The 20,135-nt window shown below is 43.7% G+C and overlaps 1 protein-coding gene across 1 annotated transcript; it reads left to right on the top strand.

Annotated features, from left to right (window-relative positions):
• Positions 1-1,461: 1,461 nt before the first annotated feature.
• On the top strand, positions 1,462-17,688 carry LOC124105383 (palmitoyltransferase ZDHHC19-like). The gene is made up of 11 exons (XM_046462519.1): positions 1,462-1,589; positions 1,916-2,037; positions 2,548-2,687; positions 3,448-3,617; positions 4,052-4,157; positions 9,447-9,517; positions 9,865-10,003; positions 14,225-14,366; positions 16,127-16,158; positions 16,643-16,747; positions 17,650-17,688. Exons 1-11 carry the CDS (start codon positions 1,462-1,464, stop codon positions 17,686-17,688), a joined length of 1,194 nt encoding a protein of 397 aa, XP_046318475.1.
• Positions 17,689-20,135: the final 2,447 nt, after the last annotated feature.

The raw sequence follows: 20,135 nt of genomic DNA, 5'->3' as shown, positions 1-20,135 counted from the left end.
GTCATTATGGAAATCAGTATGGGAAGTTTCTTTAAAAATTAAAAATAGAGCTCAGTTGGTAGAGTGCTTGCCTTGCATGGACAAGGCCCTGGGTTCAATCCCCAGCAACAACAACAACAACAACAACAACAAAATTACCCTACTGTCCAGACATCCAACTACTTGGTACATATCCAAAGGAAATGGCATCAGTGTATTAATAGATATCTGCACCCCATGTTCATTGCAGCAATATTCTCAGAACCTAGAAATGGGAAAAGCTGTGTCTATCAGTGGGTGAGTTGATACAGAAAATGTGGTTTAGAAATATAAGGGGACACTATTTAGTCTTTAAATAAAATTAGGAAGTCCTGTCATTTGTGACATTGAATGAGGCCAAAGGAAATTTTACTGGGGGAAATAAGCCAGGCACAGGGCACCTATCACATGATCTCACCTACATGTGGAATCTATAAAAGTTGAACTCATAGAAACAGAGAGCAGAATGGTGACTACCAGAGGCCCAGGAGTGGCTGGGCGGTGGATGGGGGAGATGCTGGTCCCAGGACGCCAAATAAAGGGATCTATTGTACAATAAGATGACTACAGTTAATAATAACATACAACAGAATGAGTACAGTTGATAATGTTATATACACTGGAAAATGACTCAGAGAGTAGATTTTAAGGGTTCTCAACACAAAAAAGAATATGAAATAATGTACATGTATACATGTTTCAAAATATGTTTTATGCCATAAATATGTACAAATTATTATCATTATCATCATCATCAGGGATTGTACCGAGGGTTGCTTAACCATTGAGTCACATCCCCAGCCCATTTTATGTTTTATGTTGAGACAGAATTATGTCATAAAGCCCACCCTGGAAGTGAGGGAAACTGGGAAGATATTTAATTGGTAGATTGCTACCTCCTCCCCACAATGGAGCTCTGATACAACAAAAAGGAAGAAGTGGAGCTAGAATAAGTGAGGAGCACTGCCTACTTCCATTAGCACTGGGACTGAAAGGGGGATAATTAACCATCACCAAACTTCTCTCCTAAACCATATGACATGGTCTCTGTATTAGCTGCTTTCTGTTGCTCTAAAAAAATACCCAAGAATGGGTTCTTTATAAAGAGATGAGGTTTATTTAGCACAGAATCCAACATTTGGCAGCCCCTGAGACTGATCTTTGGTGAGAGTGATCACAACACGGTGAATGGCATCATGGTGGGAGGACATGCAAGGGGTTGAGACTGAAGCTCTAACAAAGCCACATTGTAAGAGCAGGATGTCCCCGTCTATAAGTGTGTATGTGAGGGCAAGGGAAGGTTGATATCAGTGGGCACAGGAAGCAGCCAGAGCCCCCATTCCGGAACCTCTCTGATGTCACACTTGTAGTCATGGTACTCTGGGTGCCAACCCAGGAGAAGGAGCGGTTGGCTCTCATTTGTTTGAGAGCAGGCATCGCAGCATGACTGTATCAAACGATTTATTGTCCCCACCCCCACACCCAGCCAGATCCTGGCTATTCTCAAGCCTCTGGGCTTGTTTCACAGTGGCAGCCCTGGTCTTTCTAAGTGCTGTGTTCTTTACGTTTCCGTGAGTCTCCAGGCCAACTGTCGGTTTCTCAAAAAGAGACAGCAGGGAAATAGACAGTGAGAGTGCAGAGGCAGGGAGGTGGAGGGAGGCCAGGAGGGGAAGGAGGATATTTAGTGGGAAGCACAGAGATGTGGGGAGACTGAGGCTTTGGGGGGACTGTGGGAGGCTGGTAATGCTGGTGACATTTGGTGGAGGGAATGGGGTCTGTCTCTAGCCTGGATATTCAGATCTGTCGTTAAGGTGTGTGGGTCTGACCTCAGGTAAGCTGGGCCTCATGGGGGCTCCTGGTTGCCCCCGACTAGAACTGAGTCTGGCTCTGATTTCAGAGGCCGAGCACTGGCGCAAAATGGAGAGTGGGCCTACCCAGTGGTCTCCGGACTTCTCTGCCTCCTGAGTTTGTACAGCCTCATTGGCATGAATTTTTCGGACCCAGGCATTTTACACAGAGGTAAGGCCTCAGACTCCTGGGAGAGGGAGGTGGCACCCCAAGGACTGGTGCCTACAGGAGTCATTTGTAAAGGGCTGACCCCACCTGTGGCCTCAGGATCCCTTCTTACCCTGTCCTTATTACTTGGGCCCTGGCACTTCATTTCCCAAGCCACTGAAGTGTGAAAAACAGAATCCTGGAGGTTTTCCAGTTGCTTTAGAAGGGAGGACCGGGCAAGAGAGGCAGCAGGCTCTTCCATCCACACAGTTCACCCTTCCTCCTTCCCATTTCACACCCTACTCCAAGCACTGATCACTATTCCAAAGGGGGAGCTCCATGTAGAGCTCCTGTGGCTGGACAGCCCTTCTCTCTGACTGCTGCCATCTGAGTGGTCAGTTTGCTCAACAGGGACCGGGGTTGCCCTGCCCTCCTCCTCCCCACCTTCTGATGCCCAGTTATGCTATGGGGCTGCCCCGAGCATCAGAGTGATACAAGGGCCTCCTCCACTGCCCACACCTCTCCCCCTTCCAGGTGCCTTCGAGCAGGACCCTGAGGCTCCCTACATGGCACGAGTGAATGGCAGGTTGTACCACATGCCGTGGTGTCCCACCTGTTATTTTCACTGCCTGCCCCGAACCTTCCACTGCAAAAGGTGTGACATCTGTGTGGAGGTAAGTGCTCCTCCTCCCTGTCCACTCACCAAACTATCTCCGGGCACCTGGCCAGGACCAGGAACCTCACATCATGAGTGGGCCAGGTGGGGGTATCAGACCATGTTCCCAGAGTGCTTCATCTCAGCCACTGTTGATCACTTATATATGTCATCACCTCTGTGTCTGCACCTGTCCAGGGAGGCTGGCCTTGCTTGCAAAGGTGCTGACATACAAAGGGCATCCCCTCTGTGCTGAGCCTGATGGAGTCAGCTGGAGGAAAAGCAGTGACTGTCCCCTCCCCTGGCTTGCTGATACTAGATCCCCAGCCCTTTAGGCTGACTGCTGCTCTGTCCTGGGGATCTTTGCCCGTCTTGGTCTGGGTGTCCCAGTTGGAGGATTTCCTGGGTTCTGAGTGTGTTTCTCTGATGTGCCCACCCTGCTCGGGTTCACAAGTGCAGACAGCTGGTAGTGGAGGGGCATTTTTTTTCATCCTTTTCCAGTACTTGAGGAAACGGAGGCCCAGAGTTTTCATGTCCTGGTCCACGTGACACCAGGCAGGTCTTGTCTCTAAAGACCTCACTCAGGACAGGTAGCCTGATGAGCCATGGGGTCCTAACTGTGCTCTAACCATGGAAATGCCAGGTTCTCACTGAGATGGGAACCCTTATGTAAGGTCAAAAGCAGGCGGCCTAGAGGGCTGCGTTAGGGGAGGCCCCAGGATTAGAGGGTGATGGAGGCCATTCCAGAAGGACCCTCAGACCTGACTCCTCTCCCCTAGGAGTTCGACCACCAATGCAGGTGGGTGAATAACTGCGTGGGACACCGAAACATCCGGCTCTACCTGCTACTCCTCTTGTCTCTGTGCCTCTATCTGGGTACCGTGCTGGCCACCTGCGTGGTTTTCATCATACGCAGGAGGAACATCGCGTTTCTGGACAAAACCATGACGTATCCACACAGTCCCAAGGGCCCACACTGGGAAGAGCTTGTGTGGTGGGGAGGGAGGGGCAAACAGCCCAGGAGGGTCAGGGTGACAGGGGAGGGGCTGACGTGGGCGGGGCTAGAGGGAGAAGTCACTTGGCAGGACCTGTGAAGGACATTTGGAAGGCCAGTGGAGTCAGGGACATGGGCGGGGTAGGATGCCTATGGAGTTAAGAATCTAGGGGCCCACAGAGTAGGGTAATGAAAGTTGAAAAGGGACAGGTGGGAGGACAGTGTGGTGGAGGGAGGTTTCCCTTGGTTGTACTGGACTAACTGTCCAGTCCAGGGAGGGAGAGCGGTGGGTGGTGCTACCTGGGGAGGGAGGGAAGGAGGGAGCAGTGGGGTCGAAAGCAGGCCAGGGAGGAGATCTTCCATTGCTTCCCTTCTTAACCTGTGCACAGCATCCTGGTGGCTGTACCCGCTGGGGCCCTCCTGGTCCCGCTCATCCTGCAATTGTTTATCAAGGCAGTGGCGGTGGGCACCGCCAGGCGACCCTATGAGGAGAAGGTAAGCAGTGAGTGCGTGTGCCCTTGGCTGTGTGGAGGCATCTTGCACCTCTTCTTCAATTAGACACTTTGTGCGCTTTCTCCACTGCCCTTGGCCCTGCTGATGCCTCATGAGTCCTTCCAGACCCACCTCTGAAGATGCAGCTCAGATATCTCTATACCCTGGAGGTTGGGGCCATTCTCCCTCCTGGGTGCATTGCATTGAAAGCCTACTGTGTGCTGGGTGTGCTAGGTGGTGGTTACTTGAGGGATGGGTATAGGGGTGAGTAAGTACATCATGCACTTGTGTTGATAAGCAACCTGCCATCAGAATAACACTGGGAGACACCAGGAACGCTCTGAGCGAGGGGTCAGTCCTGAGTGGTGTAGCCGACTGGAAGAGACTGGGAGTTTGGCGAAGCCCATGCTGTAGAGAACATGCCACTCTCTGTGTCCTAGGTGTGCTTTTGGAGAGGCAGACAGGAGGGCATTGACTGTGAGAGGTACAATTTTGTAGAAAGGCAGAGAAATCTGAAAGTAGGGTGTTAACAGAATGATGAAGAAATGGATCCTAGTTCAAGCACAAGGTGACATGGGCAATGAGGTTGACCCCATGGGGGTCAAGATTAGAAAGGCCCAGAAAGCCAAGCATGGAATTTTGTTTGGAAGAACTGAAAACCTGGGAGCCATGAAAAATTTCGTGAAAATGTCATTCATTGAGGGGTAATTACAAACAGTAAATTCACCCTTTTTCATCTATAGTTAGGGATTTTGACAAATGACATTGTGTAGTCTCCACCAAGATCAAGCTTAACCAGGTTCACTACCCCAGAAAATCCTTTCATCTCTTGTTGTCATTTTCTCTCCCTGAGTCCTTGAGGTTTTTCTCTTTCCGGAATCATGCATAAATGGTGTTGTGGGCTTTCTAGTCTGGCTTCATTCACTGAGCACGATGCATTTGAGATTCCCCTATGTAGTTGCTCACATCAGTAGTTTATTGTCTTTTGTTTCTGTGTAGTATTGTATTTCCCTACAGATTATTTGTACATTCACCAATTGAAGGATTTTTACTTTGCATCTAGGCTTTGGCAGAATTTTTGTTTTGTTTTTGTACCAGGGATTGAACCCAGAGGTGCTTAACCACTGAGCAACAATCCCAGCCTCACCCACCCCCACCCCCAGCACCCTTATGTTTTCTTTTTGAAAAATTTTTAAAATTTTGAGAAAGGGTCTTACTAAGTTGCTTAAGGCCTTCCTAAGTTACTGAGGCTTTGAACTTGTCACCCTCTTGCCTTAGCCTCCCAAGCCATTAAAGTCATGGGGAACTGTGCCCAGCCAGTTTCAGGCAGTTATTAATAAATCTGCTAAAACCACCATTGATGCATACACATGTGGACATAAGTTTTCATTTCTGTTGGGTAAATTGTTAAGGGTGGCATTGCTGAGTCATAAGATAAACATATGGGATGTTTTAGAAAACAAACAACTGTACTGTTTCTATTTTGTACCAGCAATGAATGAGAATTCCAGTTGCTCCACATCCTCACTAGCATTTGACACTGTCATTGGTCACTATTCTTTTTTGTTTTCAAATTGTAGCCTGTCTAATAAATGAGTAGTGGTATATCACTAGGGCTCCACTCTTTATTTTCCTAATGACTAATGATGTTGAGCATATTTTTGTGTCTTATCAGCCATGGGTATATTGTTGGTGAGGTGTTTGCTCCAAACTTTTGCCCATTTAAAAAAAAAAAACTGTATTGTTTTCTTATTGAGTTTCAGGAGTTCTCTATACTGGATTCAGATCTATGTGTTGCAAATCTTTTCTTGCAATTCATGGCTTGTCATTTCATTTTCTTCATAGCATCTTCCAAAGAGCAGGAGCCCTCCATGTTGCTGTTTTTCCAGCACTGAGGATTGAACCAGGGGTGCTCAACCACTGAGCTTCTTCTCCAGCATTCGTTGTTGTTCACTCTGAATGGAACCTCATGTCCTGTGGAGCAGTTTCATTGCTTTCTTCCCCATCTGTGTCTTTATTGCTTTTTCTTTGAGCATCCTCTAGGAATGATAGGAGTGGACATCTCTGCCCTGGGATTCCTCTATTATGGCAATCACTTGACTAAAGTCTCTTTCAGGAAGGCTGGTGGGCAGCATCAGTGGGGGAGGGGAAGCTGCAGACCCCGAGGCAGCTGGACAGACAGAGGAGCCTGTCTGCTCATCACCTCCCATCCTTTTAGTCAGCACCCACCACTGCCATATGTGGTTCCCTCCCCCCTGTGACTCCTGTGTTTGGCCCTTATTCCTCAGCCCTGTGGTCTGCCTGTCTTCTCCTCTCTCCAGCTTCTAGTATCATCATTGAGTTTGCCTGGCAGCCTGTTCCCTCCCTCCATCCTGTGGTTCTTCCAGCCCCAGGTCAGGCCATAGGCCATCACCCTTCCTCCTCTGCTCAGAGTGAGGCCCTTCCAAGTCCAGGATACCAAGTCTCAAGGGACCTAAATGTGGTCTGCACTCTAAGATTCACCAGACAGGGCTCCTTTCTGTTCTTGGCAGCACTAATTTCAGGCACTGATCCCATGCTCCAACTTTCACTCCCACCATACTTCATTCCCTGACTGCAACTCCTCCTAGAATCACTTGCTTGGTGGTTGGTGGCAAAGACTCTGGTGTAGACCCCATAAGTTCAAATCACAGCTCTATAACTGATCAGCAGGGAGACCTGGGGTATGCTACTCAGCCCCTGGTCACTCAATTTCCCTATCTGTAAAACAGGGAATTGTGGGTTAATTCATATAAACCACATAGAACAGTGGCTGGCACCAGAGAGTGCCCTGTGTGCTGCTGTTACATCACTACCATTCCTTCCCATGGTCATCTACACATGTTTGTGCTCAGATTAAAAGTCATACAAGTCCCAGCCTTAACATCCCAGGCCTCCACTCCACCTGTTGTACCTTCTGGGCCTTATTTCCTGACAGAGTTGAGCTTGTTCACTAGCTCCCCCTTCACTTCCTGGCCCAGGTCCGCCCAGCCCTTGCTGTCAGGATGATGCTCTCATTAATGGCCAAATTCAGCAGACATCTTCAGACTACTCTTTCTGGTCTAGACACAGCCTCTGAAACCAGAAGTCGCTGTCTCAGCACTTAACTCTCTGGGCTTCTCCTCTGCATGTACTTGGGTGCTGTGAGCTGGGTTGCCTACATGGTTCCCATGATACTCTCTCTCTGCTCTACCCTGTCCACTCCCCTTGGTGCACAGGGCCTCAGGTTGCAGCTGCCCTCACCACTGAAAGTAGGCTGGCCATGCTGTTTGAGGCATGCTTTCCATCTCCAGTGCAGTGACTGGGCTTTGTTTTTTTGCTACTCGGTATTGAACCCAGGGGCACTTTACCACTGAGCTACATCCCCAGTCCCTGCTACTTTTTATTATGAATCAGGGTCTCACTAAGTTGCTGAGGCTGGTCTCAAAATTGCCTTAGTTTCCCAAGTCACTGGGATTACAGGTGTGTGCCACCGTGCCTGGTTGGACAGAAGCATTTTTGATGCCCTGAAATATTTCTGATGGGGGTGCATCTCAGTGGTAGGTGTGTGCTTAGCATGTGCAAGGCCCTGAATTCTTCAATCCCCAGCACACAGAGAAAAGACATCTGAATCAATGAGTGAACCAACAAACAGAAGATCAACATTTGGGGATAGAAGGAAAGAGGAAAGGAACAGAGAGAAGCCTGGTATCCTGACCCCCCCAGGATAAGGGGAAGAAGGAGAGGCAGCAGGAAGTTGGGCAGAAGATGGGGCAAGAAGAAGATGCCTCTGGATTTTGTCCTGTGGAGTGTGAGGGCGTTTGAGACACAGAATTGGAGCAGGAGCCCCAGGAGTGGAGCCAGAGAGAGAGGCTGGTCTGGGTGGCACAGAGCTGTTGGATTCTAGTTGTGTGTGATAGGGTTCCATGTGGGGGGAGGATGGTATTCACATTTACCTCTCAGTTCTTAGAAATTTACTATCATTCCTTAAACATTTTCTATACTTTATATATACGATCAATATTTTCTACACATGATATATATCTAATCAAATATTCTTTCTCTAAGTTAAAAGATTCTGTAATTTTTTAATGCTCCGCTGTTAATTAATTTATTTCTTCTGGTACTAGGGATTGAACCCACAGGTGCTTTACCACCAAACCTGCATCCCTAATCCTTGCTCTATTTTTTTTTGTTTTGAGATAGGGTGTCACTAAATTGTTGAGGGCCTTGCTAAGTTGTTGAGACTGGCCTTGAACTTGTGATCCTCCAGGCTCAAAATCCCAATTCTCTGGGGTTACAGGTGTGTGCCACTGCACCTGGTGGTATACTCATTTCTTAAGTACTGTGAACACCCTAAAGGAGGCAGAACCTCATAGAGGACATTGATTCGAGTTGCTTTTTGGACATATTCCAGAGCTGTTCTGATGTGGAGTCTTCTTTTCTTCTAGTGGAGAAGAGTGTTGAAGATGAAAGTCTTCATGCGTAGGCCATTGGAGACTTGGGGTGGATAGAGGTGCTGCTGGGCCACTTTCTATTATAACAGAGTATTTGCTACCTAAAGCTCATGAAGTTGGGGTGAAACTCAATCTGTTCTGGAAGGAGGAGGGGTCGAGGCTGATGGATGAACTCAGGAGAAAGAGAAAGTCGAATAAAGGAGAGGAGAAGCCAGTCAGAGTCCTGGGAAGGACATGACCTTTGAGCTTGACCTTTCCTGCTTTGTGTACTGAAGGTCTTCAGCTCATATTTTCCTGGAAAATCTGATTTTTGACTAGGGAAATATGTCTAGGCATCCCCTGCTGCCACTGGTCTCCCAGATAGTGAAACTCAACGAAGGTAGATTTTTAGAAAAAAACGAGAGGTAAGAGAGTCAAGTGGGAGCGGGGTGGTGACACCATCTTTGGATCAGTTGAGCAGAACAGCACGAGACAGACCTTAAAAGGTACCTGGAAGGATGAGGTGAGAGGACAGGTGTGGCCAATGGAGACAGAGCAAGGATCCTGCAAAGGGAAGCACTAGGGGTTGAGGAGCCCTGAGAAGGCAGGAGAGGTGGGTGCTGGGTCAGCACTGTCTGGGTACAGCTGCTCACAAGTGGGTCGAGGGAGGTCACTCTTCCTAGGAGCCTGGGAAGGCAGGAGGCCCTGGGTCACTCTTGGGCACCCCTGTACCTAGACCTGGCCACAGGCCCAGGTTGAGCCCTGGTTTAACTGACCAACTTAGTGAGGGTCCCTGGAAGATGGCCTTGCTCAGTCCTGCTGATTCTGAACTTCTCTTCCCTTCCTCATCTCCCTCCAGCATGACAACGCATTCAATGTGGGCTGCACAAGAAACTGTTACATCGAATTGTGTGCACCCTTGGGACCTAAGTAAGTTGGTCAACCAAGGGCTCAAGTGGTGGACCCTGGGGCTGGTGGGGTGGGGTGAAGCTGGGTCTATTTCCCTGGTCCCTGTCCCCAGCTCCCAGCCTTAACACTCCCTGTTCCTTTCCCTTGGGGTTTTCTCCAGGGCACTCTGGGAGTTTCTGGGAATTTCACTCTTCCTTGGTGTTGTAGGTTCTTATCCCAAGAAATGTGCTAGAGGGGAATGGCAGCCTGGATAAGGCTCCTGGATGAGAGCCCTGGGCTCTGTGCTTTCCCAGCTGAGGGTGAGAGTGGTCAGGGAGACCAGGCCAAGGTGGGCAGTGACTCCTTGCATTTGGCCTGTTGCTTCCCAGGTACATGTCTGAGGCGGTCTGCCTTCAGGCGGACGAGGGGACCAACTGGGGGCCAAAAGAACACCTTAAAGACCTCCATTGGCCCAGGTGCACCACTCAGGCCCCCCCAAGGAGTGGCAAGTCTGCACCTGTACAGAAGGTAAGGAGTATCGTGTGAGCTTTAAAACATGGGGGTCTGTGGTTGCACATGTGTTGGGGGAAGCTCCCGATGTAGGGCTGGCCCTGAAGCTGAAGCACTTGGAGCATAAGGAGTGGGATTATGGACCTGGAGGGTACAGGGTCCAGGTCACAGTGCTTCAGAGCACACTCAGGTGTCCCTGGATAGACAAAGAGAAAAGACTGAAACACACTTTCTGGTTGGCTTTGTGCCAGTCCTTACTTTTTTGGCCCCCAGTTTCCTCAGCTATTAATGAGGACTGAGACTAGTCCAGTAGTTTATGTTTTGAAGAAAATTCTGTTTCTTTTATATGTGTGTGTGTATGTGTGTTGTTTGTGTGTGTGTGTGTGTATGTATGTACATATATAAATATCAGTTGTAGATGGACACATATGTTTATTTTATTTGTTTATTTTTATGTGGTGCCATGGATTGAACCTAGTTCCTAATGTATGCTAGGCAAGCACTCTACTCCAGAGCCACAACCCCAGCACTCCAGATGCTTTATTTATGGAAATTTTTGACATACAATGTGAAACATTTGTGTGGAGCATTAGGTGTACAGTAGGGTGGGTAACCCACAGTGCCCCCCATGGTCCCTTGCTGTGATGTGGTGCCAGCCCTCTCCCTTGTCCTGCCTCTAGACATCCAGGGACTTGACTGTGAGCTGTGGGGTGGAGGTTAGGGAGAACCCCATGTACTGACTCTGTTTTTAGCTTCTCATCAGCCCAGTGGTGCATTGGGAGGCTTCCAAGTGAGGCTTGGCCTCCTATTCTCCCTTCACACCCAGCAATGCCAGGACATGTACCAGAAGTTCATCTCCTGACCCCCATGTGGGGGTCTTTTGTTCCTGAGCCCTCATTCCCCTGTTGAGAGTGCCAAGACCCCCACGTCTGTTATATACACATATTTTGTGCTTCTTCCTGTGGCAGCTGCGCCTATGTGTCCTAGGTTCAGGGAAGTGTGGGTGGAAGCTCTGAGGGGCTGGGACAGAGCCCTCCTGGAAGGGAAGATCCTTGCTCTCTGGAGACTCAAGCTCATGAACCAACACTGCCTGACTCTTTGCCCTTGGGCAAGACATTCAGCATGTCTCTCATCCTTAAAATGTGGCAACAGTAATAATCACAATGACTGACCTGGCTGGCTTCCTGGCAAGGGCTGCAGATGGACAATACCCACCAGCCTGGATAATACCAAGTGCGCCGGAAAGGATTCCATATAATAGGAAGGGAACTTGTTTATTATGAGTCCTAATAGGCTAGTAGATTACTCAGAAATTACAAAGTTTCAGTTAAACATGAGTAAGTTTTGGAGATATAATGGTCAATAAGGTTGTTCCAGTTAATTTACTGCACACTTGAAAACTGATAATAGAGTTGGGTACAGGGGTGCCCATCTATAAGCCCAGCTACTCAAGAGATTGAGGCAGGAGGATCACAAGTCAAGGATCAGTAACGTAAAGAGAATTGTTTTCTGTATCAAAAAAAATGTTTTGGGGATGTAGGTCAATGGTAACACACCCCTGAATTCAATCCTCAGATGTGGAAAAGGAAAGAAAAATTGACCATCACTTTTGTGGGTTTTCTGTTTGTTTGAGGTGGAGTTCCCCGTATGTTGGCCAGGCCAGTCTTGAACTTCTGAGGTCAAGCAAACCTCCTATGTCAATGTGCTGAGTGCTGGAAGGCAGATGTGCACCACTGGACTGGCTAGAAAAGGGATTGTAAACTGGGTTTGGTGGCACATGACTAATTCCAGCAATTCAGGAAACTGAGGCAGCTTTAGGCCAGCCTCTGCAATTTAGCAAGACTGTATCTCAAAATAAGAAGAGCTAGGGATAAAGCCAAGTGGTAGGATGTCCTTGGGCTCAACCCCCCAGTGCTGGGGGAAAATGTGTGTATACACACACACACTCACACACATAGATGTAAAGATATACACACACACACACACACACACACACACACACATATATATATATATATATATATATGTATTTCATTATATAGAAGGATTTGGAGATTTTAGATTTCTGCTTTGGGGCTAGTATGAATAAGCATGAAAACTCATGTCCTTGAGCATGCTAGGCAAGAGCTCTACCACTGAGCCACACCAGAGACCTTACATTTAAATTTGGGTTATTTTCTCACTGTTAGTTATTAGAGTTCCCCACTTTTATCTCTTTTATTTTCCATTTTTTGGGGGCATGAGGTGGGGCTTCCTCTGATGCTCAGACTGGTCTCAAATTTGTGGGCTCCAGTGACTCTCCTGCTCCTGCTTTCTGAGCAGGGGAGTTTACAGGTACATGCCACCACACTTGGTGTACAATCTCATATTGATAAGACATTTTACATGTGATAGGAAACCCAGAATAAAAAAACAGCAATTTAAGATGATTGGGCATAGTGACATCTGCCTATCATCCCAGCAGCTAAGGAGGCTGAGGCAGAAGGATCATAAGTTTGAGACCAGCCTGGGCAGTTTTAGCAAGACCCTATCTCAAAGTAAAAAGGGCTGGGAATGTAGCTCAGTGGTATAATGCTCCTGGCTTCAATACCTAGTACTTCCAAAAACAAATTAAAGAATAAAAAAAGACATTAGGGATGGGGATGTGGCTTGCCCAGCAGGCATGAAGCCCTGGGTTAGAGCCTTAGCACCACATAAAAATAAATAAAATAAAGGTATTGTGTCCATCTACAACTAATATTTTTTTAAATAAACATGAAAGCTGGGCTTTGTGGCACATGCCTGTCGTTCCAGCTACTCTGCAGACTGATACACAAAGATCACTTGAGTCCCCGAGTTTGAGAGAAGCCAGGGGAAAATGGTGAGACCGTATGTCTCAAAAAAAAAAAATTCCAAATAATAATAGTAATAATGATCATAATAATAATAATTTGTGTAGCCAAGCACGTTGGTTCACCCCTGTAATCCCAGAGGCTCCAGATTGTGGTAGGATGATCACAGGTTTGATGCAGGTGTTGGGGTCTTAACAAGACTCTTGTCCCAAATTTGCAAAAGGGTAGAGGGACTGGGGATGAAGCTCAGTGTTAAAGCACCCCTGGATTCAATCCCCAGTACAGGAGATTGGGGAGGAAACAAGCCAATTTGACTCCATATCATTAAGACCTTGTGATGACAGGTAACCTGTGGTAATGTTTAGAAGTTGCTTAGCAGCTTGGTGCCCTGGGTTTAATCCCAAATACCAAACAGTGAAAAAAAAATTTTTTTTAAACCCTTTACGTGTATATCCCAAATCACAAATGAATATGTTACTTTTTCACATACATACCTTTTGACCCAGAATAATATTTAGCATGTATGTCCTTGGGGAACCATAGAACAGCACATATTATGGGTTTTGTCCCATTATTTAGATAGCAAAATGTATTAAAAAATCAACTCAAATATCATTAGTAGTAAATTGGTAAAAAATATGGCATGACGATGTAATGTACTACTAGATAATTTTAAATGAATTTAGGGCAAAATAAACTGTAGTGTTTTGCTGGGTTCAGATGGAGCATGACTGTAATCGCAGAAGCTAGTGAGGCTGATTTAGGAGGTTTGCAAGTTCAAAGCCAGACTCAGCAGCTAAGGGAGGAACTAAGCAATTTAGTGAGACCCAAAAAATAGAAAGGCTGAGGGTATGGCTGAGTGGTTGAGTGCCCCTGAGTTCAATCCCTGGTACTCCTCCTCCTTCCCATCAAAAAAGATCTGAAACAGTAAACACTGTATAAAGTGGGTTCTTGGTTTCAAAACCCTACATTTGTATTCTCTGAAGTGCGGAAGTTGGAATGGGCCTGCTGCCCTGTGTTCTCTGTCTAAAGCCTAGAGGAGAACCAGACATAAGCAAGCATCCTTCTTCCTGTTTGCTGTCCCCTGACTTATGCTCTTGGCTTAAGCCTTTTCAATTAGGAGCTACTCTGGTGGGTGATGAACAAGAGCAAATACAGGTTTGACACTTCTGTCCCTCTCCCCAAACAAACCCAGCACTCCATTCCATTCCTCTGTTTGGATCATTCCTGGTGATTTGCAAAATAAATATGGAAAAGTAGAGTTTTACAAAATGAGACCATTTAGAATTTAGTCAAATCTAAAATTATGGGTATGGGTTTGTTTTATGTATGTTGATATTTATGTCTGAAAATCGATAGTATTAGAGCAATTCAAACCACAACTCATGTCTGAATTTCTCTTTGTTAGGGCATGCCAGAGCAGGGGGCTCAGTTGCCACAAACCTTCAGGGTCCTCAAAGGAAAGCCAACGGAGCATCCTCAACAGGGTGTCAACAAGTATTATAACGCCAGCACCTTGAAACAGAAGAAAGTCAGACTTTCACCTCCTGGTGAGACATCAGACAGTGGTAAAAGACTGAATCCCATGGAAACTTATGAAGCCCTGATAGATAAAAAGATCATTTCTGGAAAAATAAAAGGCTAAACTGTATTGTTCCTACTTTCTCCTACATAGATACTCTTTTTGTCAACTGTCCGGATGGCTCTTGAACATCATCTGGAGACTGAGGATTTCATTGATCTCATAATTTTGTTAGAAATGGAATTGGATCTGTTACATTTTTTTCCATATTTCTTATACATTATAATTCAACATGTTAGTGGGATTCACACTTGTTCCATGGTGTTCCATTTACTTGGGGTTTTTTTCCTCCTCATGGCTTTAAATGATTTTCAGTTGAGAAGGAAAAAGTGTGGATTTCTAGACATGTTTATGCTAGAGATATGTTTATTGTCAGTGGCCTAGAAGGAATTTTTGCTTTATAAATGCATAGACCTTGAAATAAAAAGTATTTTCTCTTCAAAATTACATGCAAATACATAAAAATAAACATCTTACCTGAAAGGATTTATTCCTCAGAATTAGCATCTAAGTGGGTAAGAGTTGAAGTATACTGGATTTTTAAAAACAGTTTGTGTAAGGCAGCATCAGAATGAAGTCCACGTGGTGCAGTTGGTTGAGCGATACCTGGAGTGTCTTTGGAGATTTAGTTAGACTCCCCTTCTCCTCGCTGGTTCTCCTGCTTTCTCTTCTTTGCACTGAAATTTAAAAGATGCAAAATCATTTCTCCCATTTCTCTCTGTGTAGATTTTGCCCATTACAACCACAAGATATATAATTTTTATTTAATATGTTTTCCGTCACTAAAGTCATATATACAGTTTTTAAAAATAATCTAAGTATGCAAAAATCATATGTGGTTGGATTAATTGTATTTAATATGTTTACATCATCACAGAGATAAAGGCTATGTTCAAAAAAGAAGTAGACTTCTTTGCAAGTAATACTGATCTTGACCCTTTCTATAAATAACTTACCTGGTATCCTGAGGAAAAGGTTGTACTTTTACCTAGAACTTCTGCAAAAACTAGTAAGTTGCATTTGAAAAAGAAACAAACCATGTCAAAAATAATTCTTTTCCCAGTTGCCATGTTTGGTGGCCTTATATCCCCTTGCTCCTTGGTACTCAAGAATATTTATCATATCACCTTTACTGTTTAAGAAAGTATCTTAAATAAGGAATGTTTTATTTTAATACAGCTTGGTGGTTATGGTTTTCATTACACTTTTGTGGGGGCAGGGTACCGGGGATTGAACCCAGGGGCACTCAAACCCTGAACCACATCCCCAGCTCTATTTTGTATCTTATTTTGAGGCAGGGTCGCATTGAGTTTCTAAGCACCTAGCTTATTTGTGAGGCTGGCTTTGAACTCAAGATCCTCCTGTCTGTGACTCTTGAGCCACTTGGATTATAGGCATGGAATTATCAGGCCAGGACTCCATTACATTTTAATAACTTGATTGAAGAATAATTTACATACCATGAAATCCAATCATTTTAATGATCAATACAGGTTTTGCAAAATGTATTTTTAAGGTTTCCTTAAGATTATAGAGTTAGTAGCTGAGTCTTATTAAATTATTATTTTTATGTTACTATTACTGTCATATTTCTAGAGAAATAATTCTACTTAAAATAAAATCAATTATAAGACATTTCACTTGCTCCTCTTTGGTATTATTTTTCTTTTTGCCATAGAAAAGTTTTCTCTGGTGAATTGTTAACATTCCCTTCCTTTTCGTTTTCAGAGAAGGATTGCTTCCCTTCTGGAACACCTGCAGTAAGTTGATGATGTATTTCTTATAGTTTTTGCTCTAATTAAGGTTACCAAAAGAAATCTGTTTTTTTTTTTTTTATTTCTTAAATAAGAGGTAGGGCTAGGGTTGTAGCTCATTGGTAGTGCGCTTGTCTGACATGCATGAGGCACTGGGTTCAATTCTCAACCCCACATACAAATAAATAAAATAAAGGTTCATCAACAACTTTAAAAAAAAGTTTAAAAAAAATAAAATAAGAGGTAAAGAAATATTTAATGTTTCTATATAGCACTCAAGAATATTTATCATATATGTTTATTTACTTTTTCATATTTCAGAAAATCATCTTTATTTTTTAGTTGAATATATTGTAACCAGTGAGGTTTAGTCATTTAAAAATTAGCTATGGAAAAACTAACTTCTTAAAGTTTGTTTAATAAAAGGAGACCTGGTCACATTTTAATCTTTGTCTTTTCCTGGCTTGCCTTCCTTTGCTCCTGAACACAGCTGAACACCAAGGGGCCAGAAACATCAGCAATAGTAATGGAGGAAGATGATGGTGATGGAGAGGTGCGGCCTGTCACTGCCCCAGGACATGGCCACACAAGACCAGTGAGTGACTAATGACCTGGAGTGCACATCTGTTTATGTGTGTTTGAAAAACAACTGTTTGCATTTGACTTTCAGAGATAATTTCAAAAAGCCTTCAAGTTTAAAATATTTTACTATGAGAAAATTAATTGAAGATTAAATTAAAGATTTTACCTAAAGAGTACTCATCAAAAACCACTTTTTTGAAAAATAAAAATCGATGGCTTCTTTAAAATTTAGAATACTTAACTCACTGGGTTTTTTCTTTCCATGTTTTGCCCCCTTTTCCAGAAAGGTCATCTATTGCTCTGTTTTTTCTCTGTTTCATAATGTGGGTAACTCTTCTACCTAAAACTTAGATCTTTCCTCTTCCACAGATTATGTACTTTGTTTCTCATTTTGACATTTCTCTCAAAGCCTTGATGGCATTCTAAAGACATATGAGAGTGAAATTCCTCCCCAGCTGAGGAGAATTTCAACAGTAATGAGCTCAGATGGAGCCTGGGAGAGAAGTACTAAGGGGACACCCCCTGGACTGTGATGTGGTGGCTACAAAGACTGCCATTGGATATCCATCTCATGACAGATGGCTGTGTTTTCCATATTCCTTACACCTGGCTCTTTGAAGTGAAAGGGAGGGTAGGCATTATATTTGTGTAAAATATTTTGAGACTGGATTAATAATAGATTATTTTAGTGGAAACTACCACAGTGAAACATAAAGATAGAAATGAAAACAACTTTTAAATGCAATAGCATCAGTGAGCTGTGAGACAGCTTCAATGTTTTTCATGATGTGTAATGAAGTTCTGATAGAAAAAACCAACCCAGAAATGTATCTCCCAAAAGCTTCAGGCCTTTGTTGAAAGAATATAAAATGTTTTGCTTCTAAATTATGCACTTTATCTTTCCTCTCTTTGCAGTACCCACTCTTGGACATGGCAGAACGGCTCACAAGTTAACGCCTCACATCTTGGCAGCCAAGAAGGTTCTCCAGAAAAACTATGAATGGCATCCTACTCTTTTAATTTTCTGGAAATGAAAATGTTAAAAATTTTAATAATTAAAGTGTTCATTGTTTTAAATGACTGGTACCATTTAATTTGCCATTTTAGCCATGTTAAGTGGACAACTCAGAGGCATTCATTACACTCACAATATTGTACAACCTTCTGTTTCCAGAACAGTTTTGTCCCTCCAAACAGAAGCTCTGCCATGTAAGTAAGAACTCCCATTCCTCCTCCTCCACCCCCTGGCTGCCACCACTCTTTTTTTTTTATTTGTTCTAATTAGTTATACATGGCAGTAGAAGGCACTTTCACACATCATACACAAATGGAGTATAGCTTCTCATGTTTCTGGTTGTACTGGATGTAGAGTCACATCAGTCATATGGTCACACATGCACCTAGGGTAATAATGTCTACTCTTCTTCCTACCCCATACCTGGCTCCCTTCCTTTCCCTCCCCTCTGCCTAATCCAAAGTAACTTTATTCTGCCATAGCCGTGCTCCTTATTGTGAATTAGTGTCAAAATATCAGAGAAAACATTTAAACTGTGGTTTTGGGAATTGACCTATTTTGCTTACTATGATATTCTCCACTTCCACTCATTTACTGGCAAATGCCATGATTTTGTTCTTCTTTAAAACTGAGTAATATTCCATTGTGCATATTGACCACATTTTCTTTATCCGTTCCTGTGTTGAAGGACACCTAGGTTGGTTCCATAGTAAAACTATTGTGAGTTGAGCTACTTTATAGCATTGATGTGGCTGCATCACTGTAGTATGCTGATTTTAAGTCCATTGGAAATAGACTGAGAAGTGGGATAACTGGGTCAAATGGTGGTTTCATTCCAAGTTTTCTTAGGAATCTCCATACTGCTTTCCATGATGCTTACATCAATTTGCAGTTCTACCAGCATCTATGAGTGTGTCTTTTCCCTCATATCCTCACCAACATTTATTTTTGCTTGTCTTCTTGATAATTGCCATTCTGACTGAAGTGAGATGAAATCTGTGAGTAGTTTTGATTTGTATTTCTTGAATTGCTAGAGATGTTGAACATTTTTTCACATATTTGTTGATGAACGTACATCTTCTGAGAATTGTCTGCTCAGTTCCTTAGACCATTTATTGATTGGGTTATTTGGTTTTGGGATGTTAAGATTTTTTAAATCTTTATATATCCTGGAAGTTAGTGCTCTATCTGATGTGCGTGTAATAAAGATGTTCTGCCACTCTGTGGGCTCTCTCTTCACATTATTGATCATTCCCTTTGCTGAGAAGAAGCTTCTGAGTTTGAATCCATCCCATTCATTGGTAAGGAATATTGTTTTATGGCCCAGAATATGATCTGTTTCAATGAAATTATGAAGTGCCCTTAAAGGGAACGGGAGTTCTGTAGTTGTTGGGTGTTGTATTCTATAACGTCAGTTAGGCTGAGGTAGTTGATACTGTTCCTCCAACCTTCTATTTGCCCATTTAATGTATTTACTGAGAGACAGGTATCAAAATCTCCCACGATGGTTGGTAACTGTTTCTCCCTTTCATTCTGTTGATTTTTGCTTTATTTGGTAACTCTTTCTCCCTTTCATTCTGTTGATTTTTGCTTTATGTATTTTGAAGCTCTGTTACTTAGTGCAAGAGCATTAATTATTGTCGTATCTTTCTTCAGGATTTCTATTTATGCTAATAATTTTTCAGTTTATTTTATCTGATATCAATACAGCAGTTCCAACTTTTCGTTCTTTATTTTTGCATTATTATTTTCCTGACTTTTTAACTTTCAATCTATCTGTATCTTTAGATTTTAAGCACATCTCTTGTAGACATGATTAAGTCTTGATTTTTTAACCCATTCTGATAATCTCTGCCTTTTAACTAGGTGTTTAATTCATTCTGTCCAATGTAATACTGATATATTTGGACTTAGGCCTCATATTTTGCTCTTTGTTTCCTGTTTGTACCATCTGACCTTTGCTCTTCTGTTCTTCCTTTTCTGTAATCTTAAATTTTAACCATAAACTTAGAATTAATGTTTTTATTTAAAATGTAAAAAACTTCTAAGTCCATACAATATTACTTTATTTTATTTTTTTGGTACCAGGGTGGTACCTAGGGGCACTTAATCACTGAGCCACATCCCCAGCCCTTTTTTTTTTGTTTGTTTGTTTTTTAAATTTTTAGAGACAGGGTCTCAGTAAAGTTTTTTATGGCCTTGCTAAGTTGCTGGCTTTGATACTCCTGCCTCAGCCTGAGTCGCTGGGATTGCAGACACATGCCACCACACTTGCCTAGTCCATACTAATTTTAACCTCCTATTACATGCCACAGTTCTGAGAAGAATTCCATTTCCATACCTGATAAATCCCACCATACAATGCTGTCATTTTTCTTTAAACTGT

Source organism: Marmota monax, unplaced genomic scaffold (assembly GCF_021218885.2).
Source record: "Marmota monax isolate L192 unplaced genomic scaffold, Marmota_monax_Labrador192_F-V1.1 WCK01_AAM20220418_F8-fsc00100, whole genome shotgun sequence".
NCBI classification, from domain to species: domain Eukaryota; kingdom Metazoa; phylum Chordata; class Mammalia; order Rodentia; family Sciuridae; genus Marmota; species Marmota monax.
The sequence above is the reverse complement of the archived record's forward strand: the minus strand, read 5'-3'. Positions and strand labels throughout refer to the sequence as shown.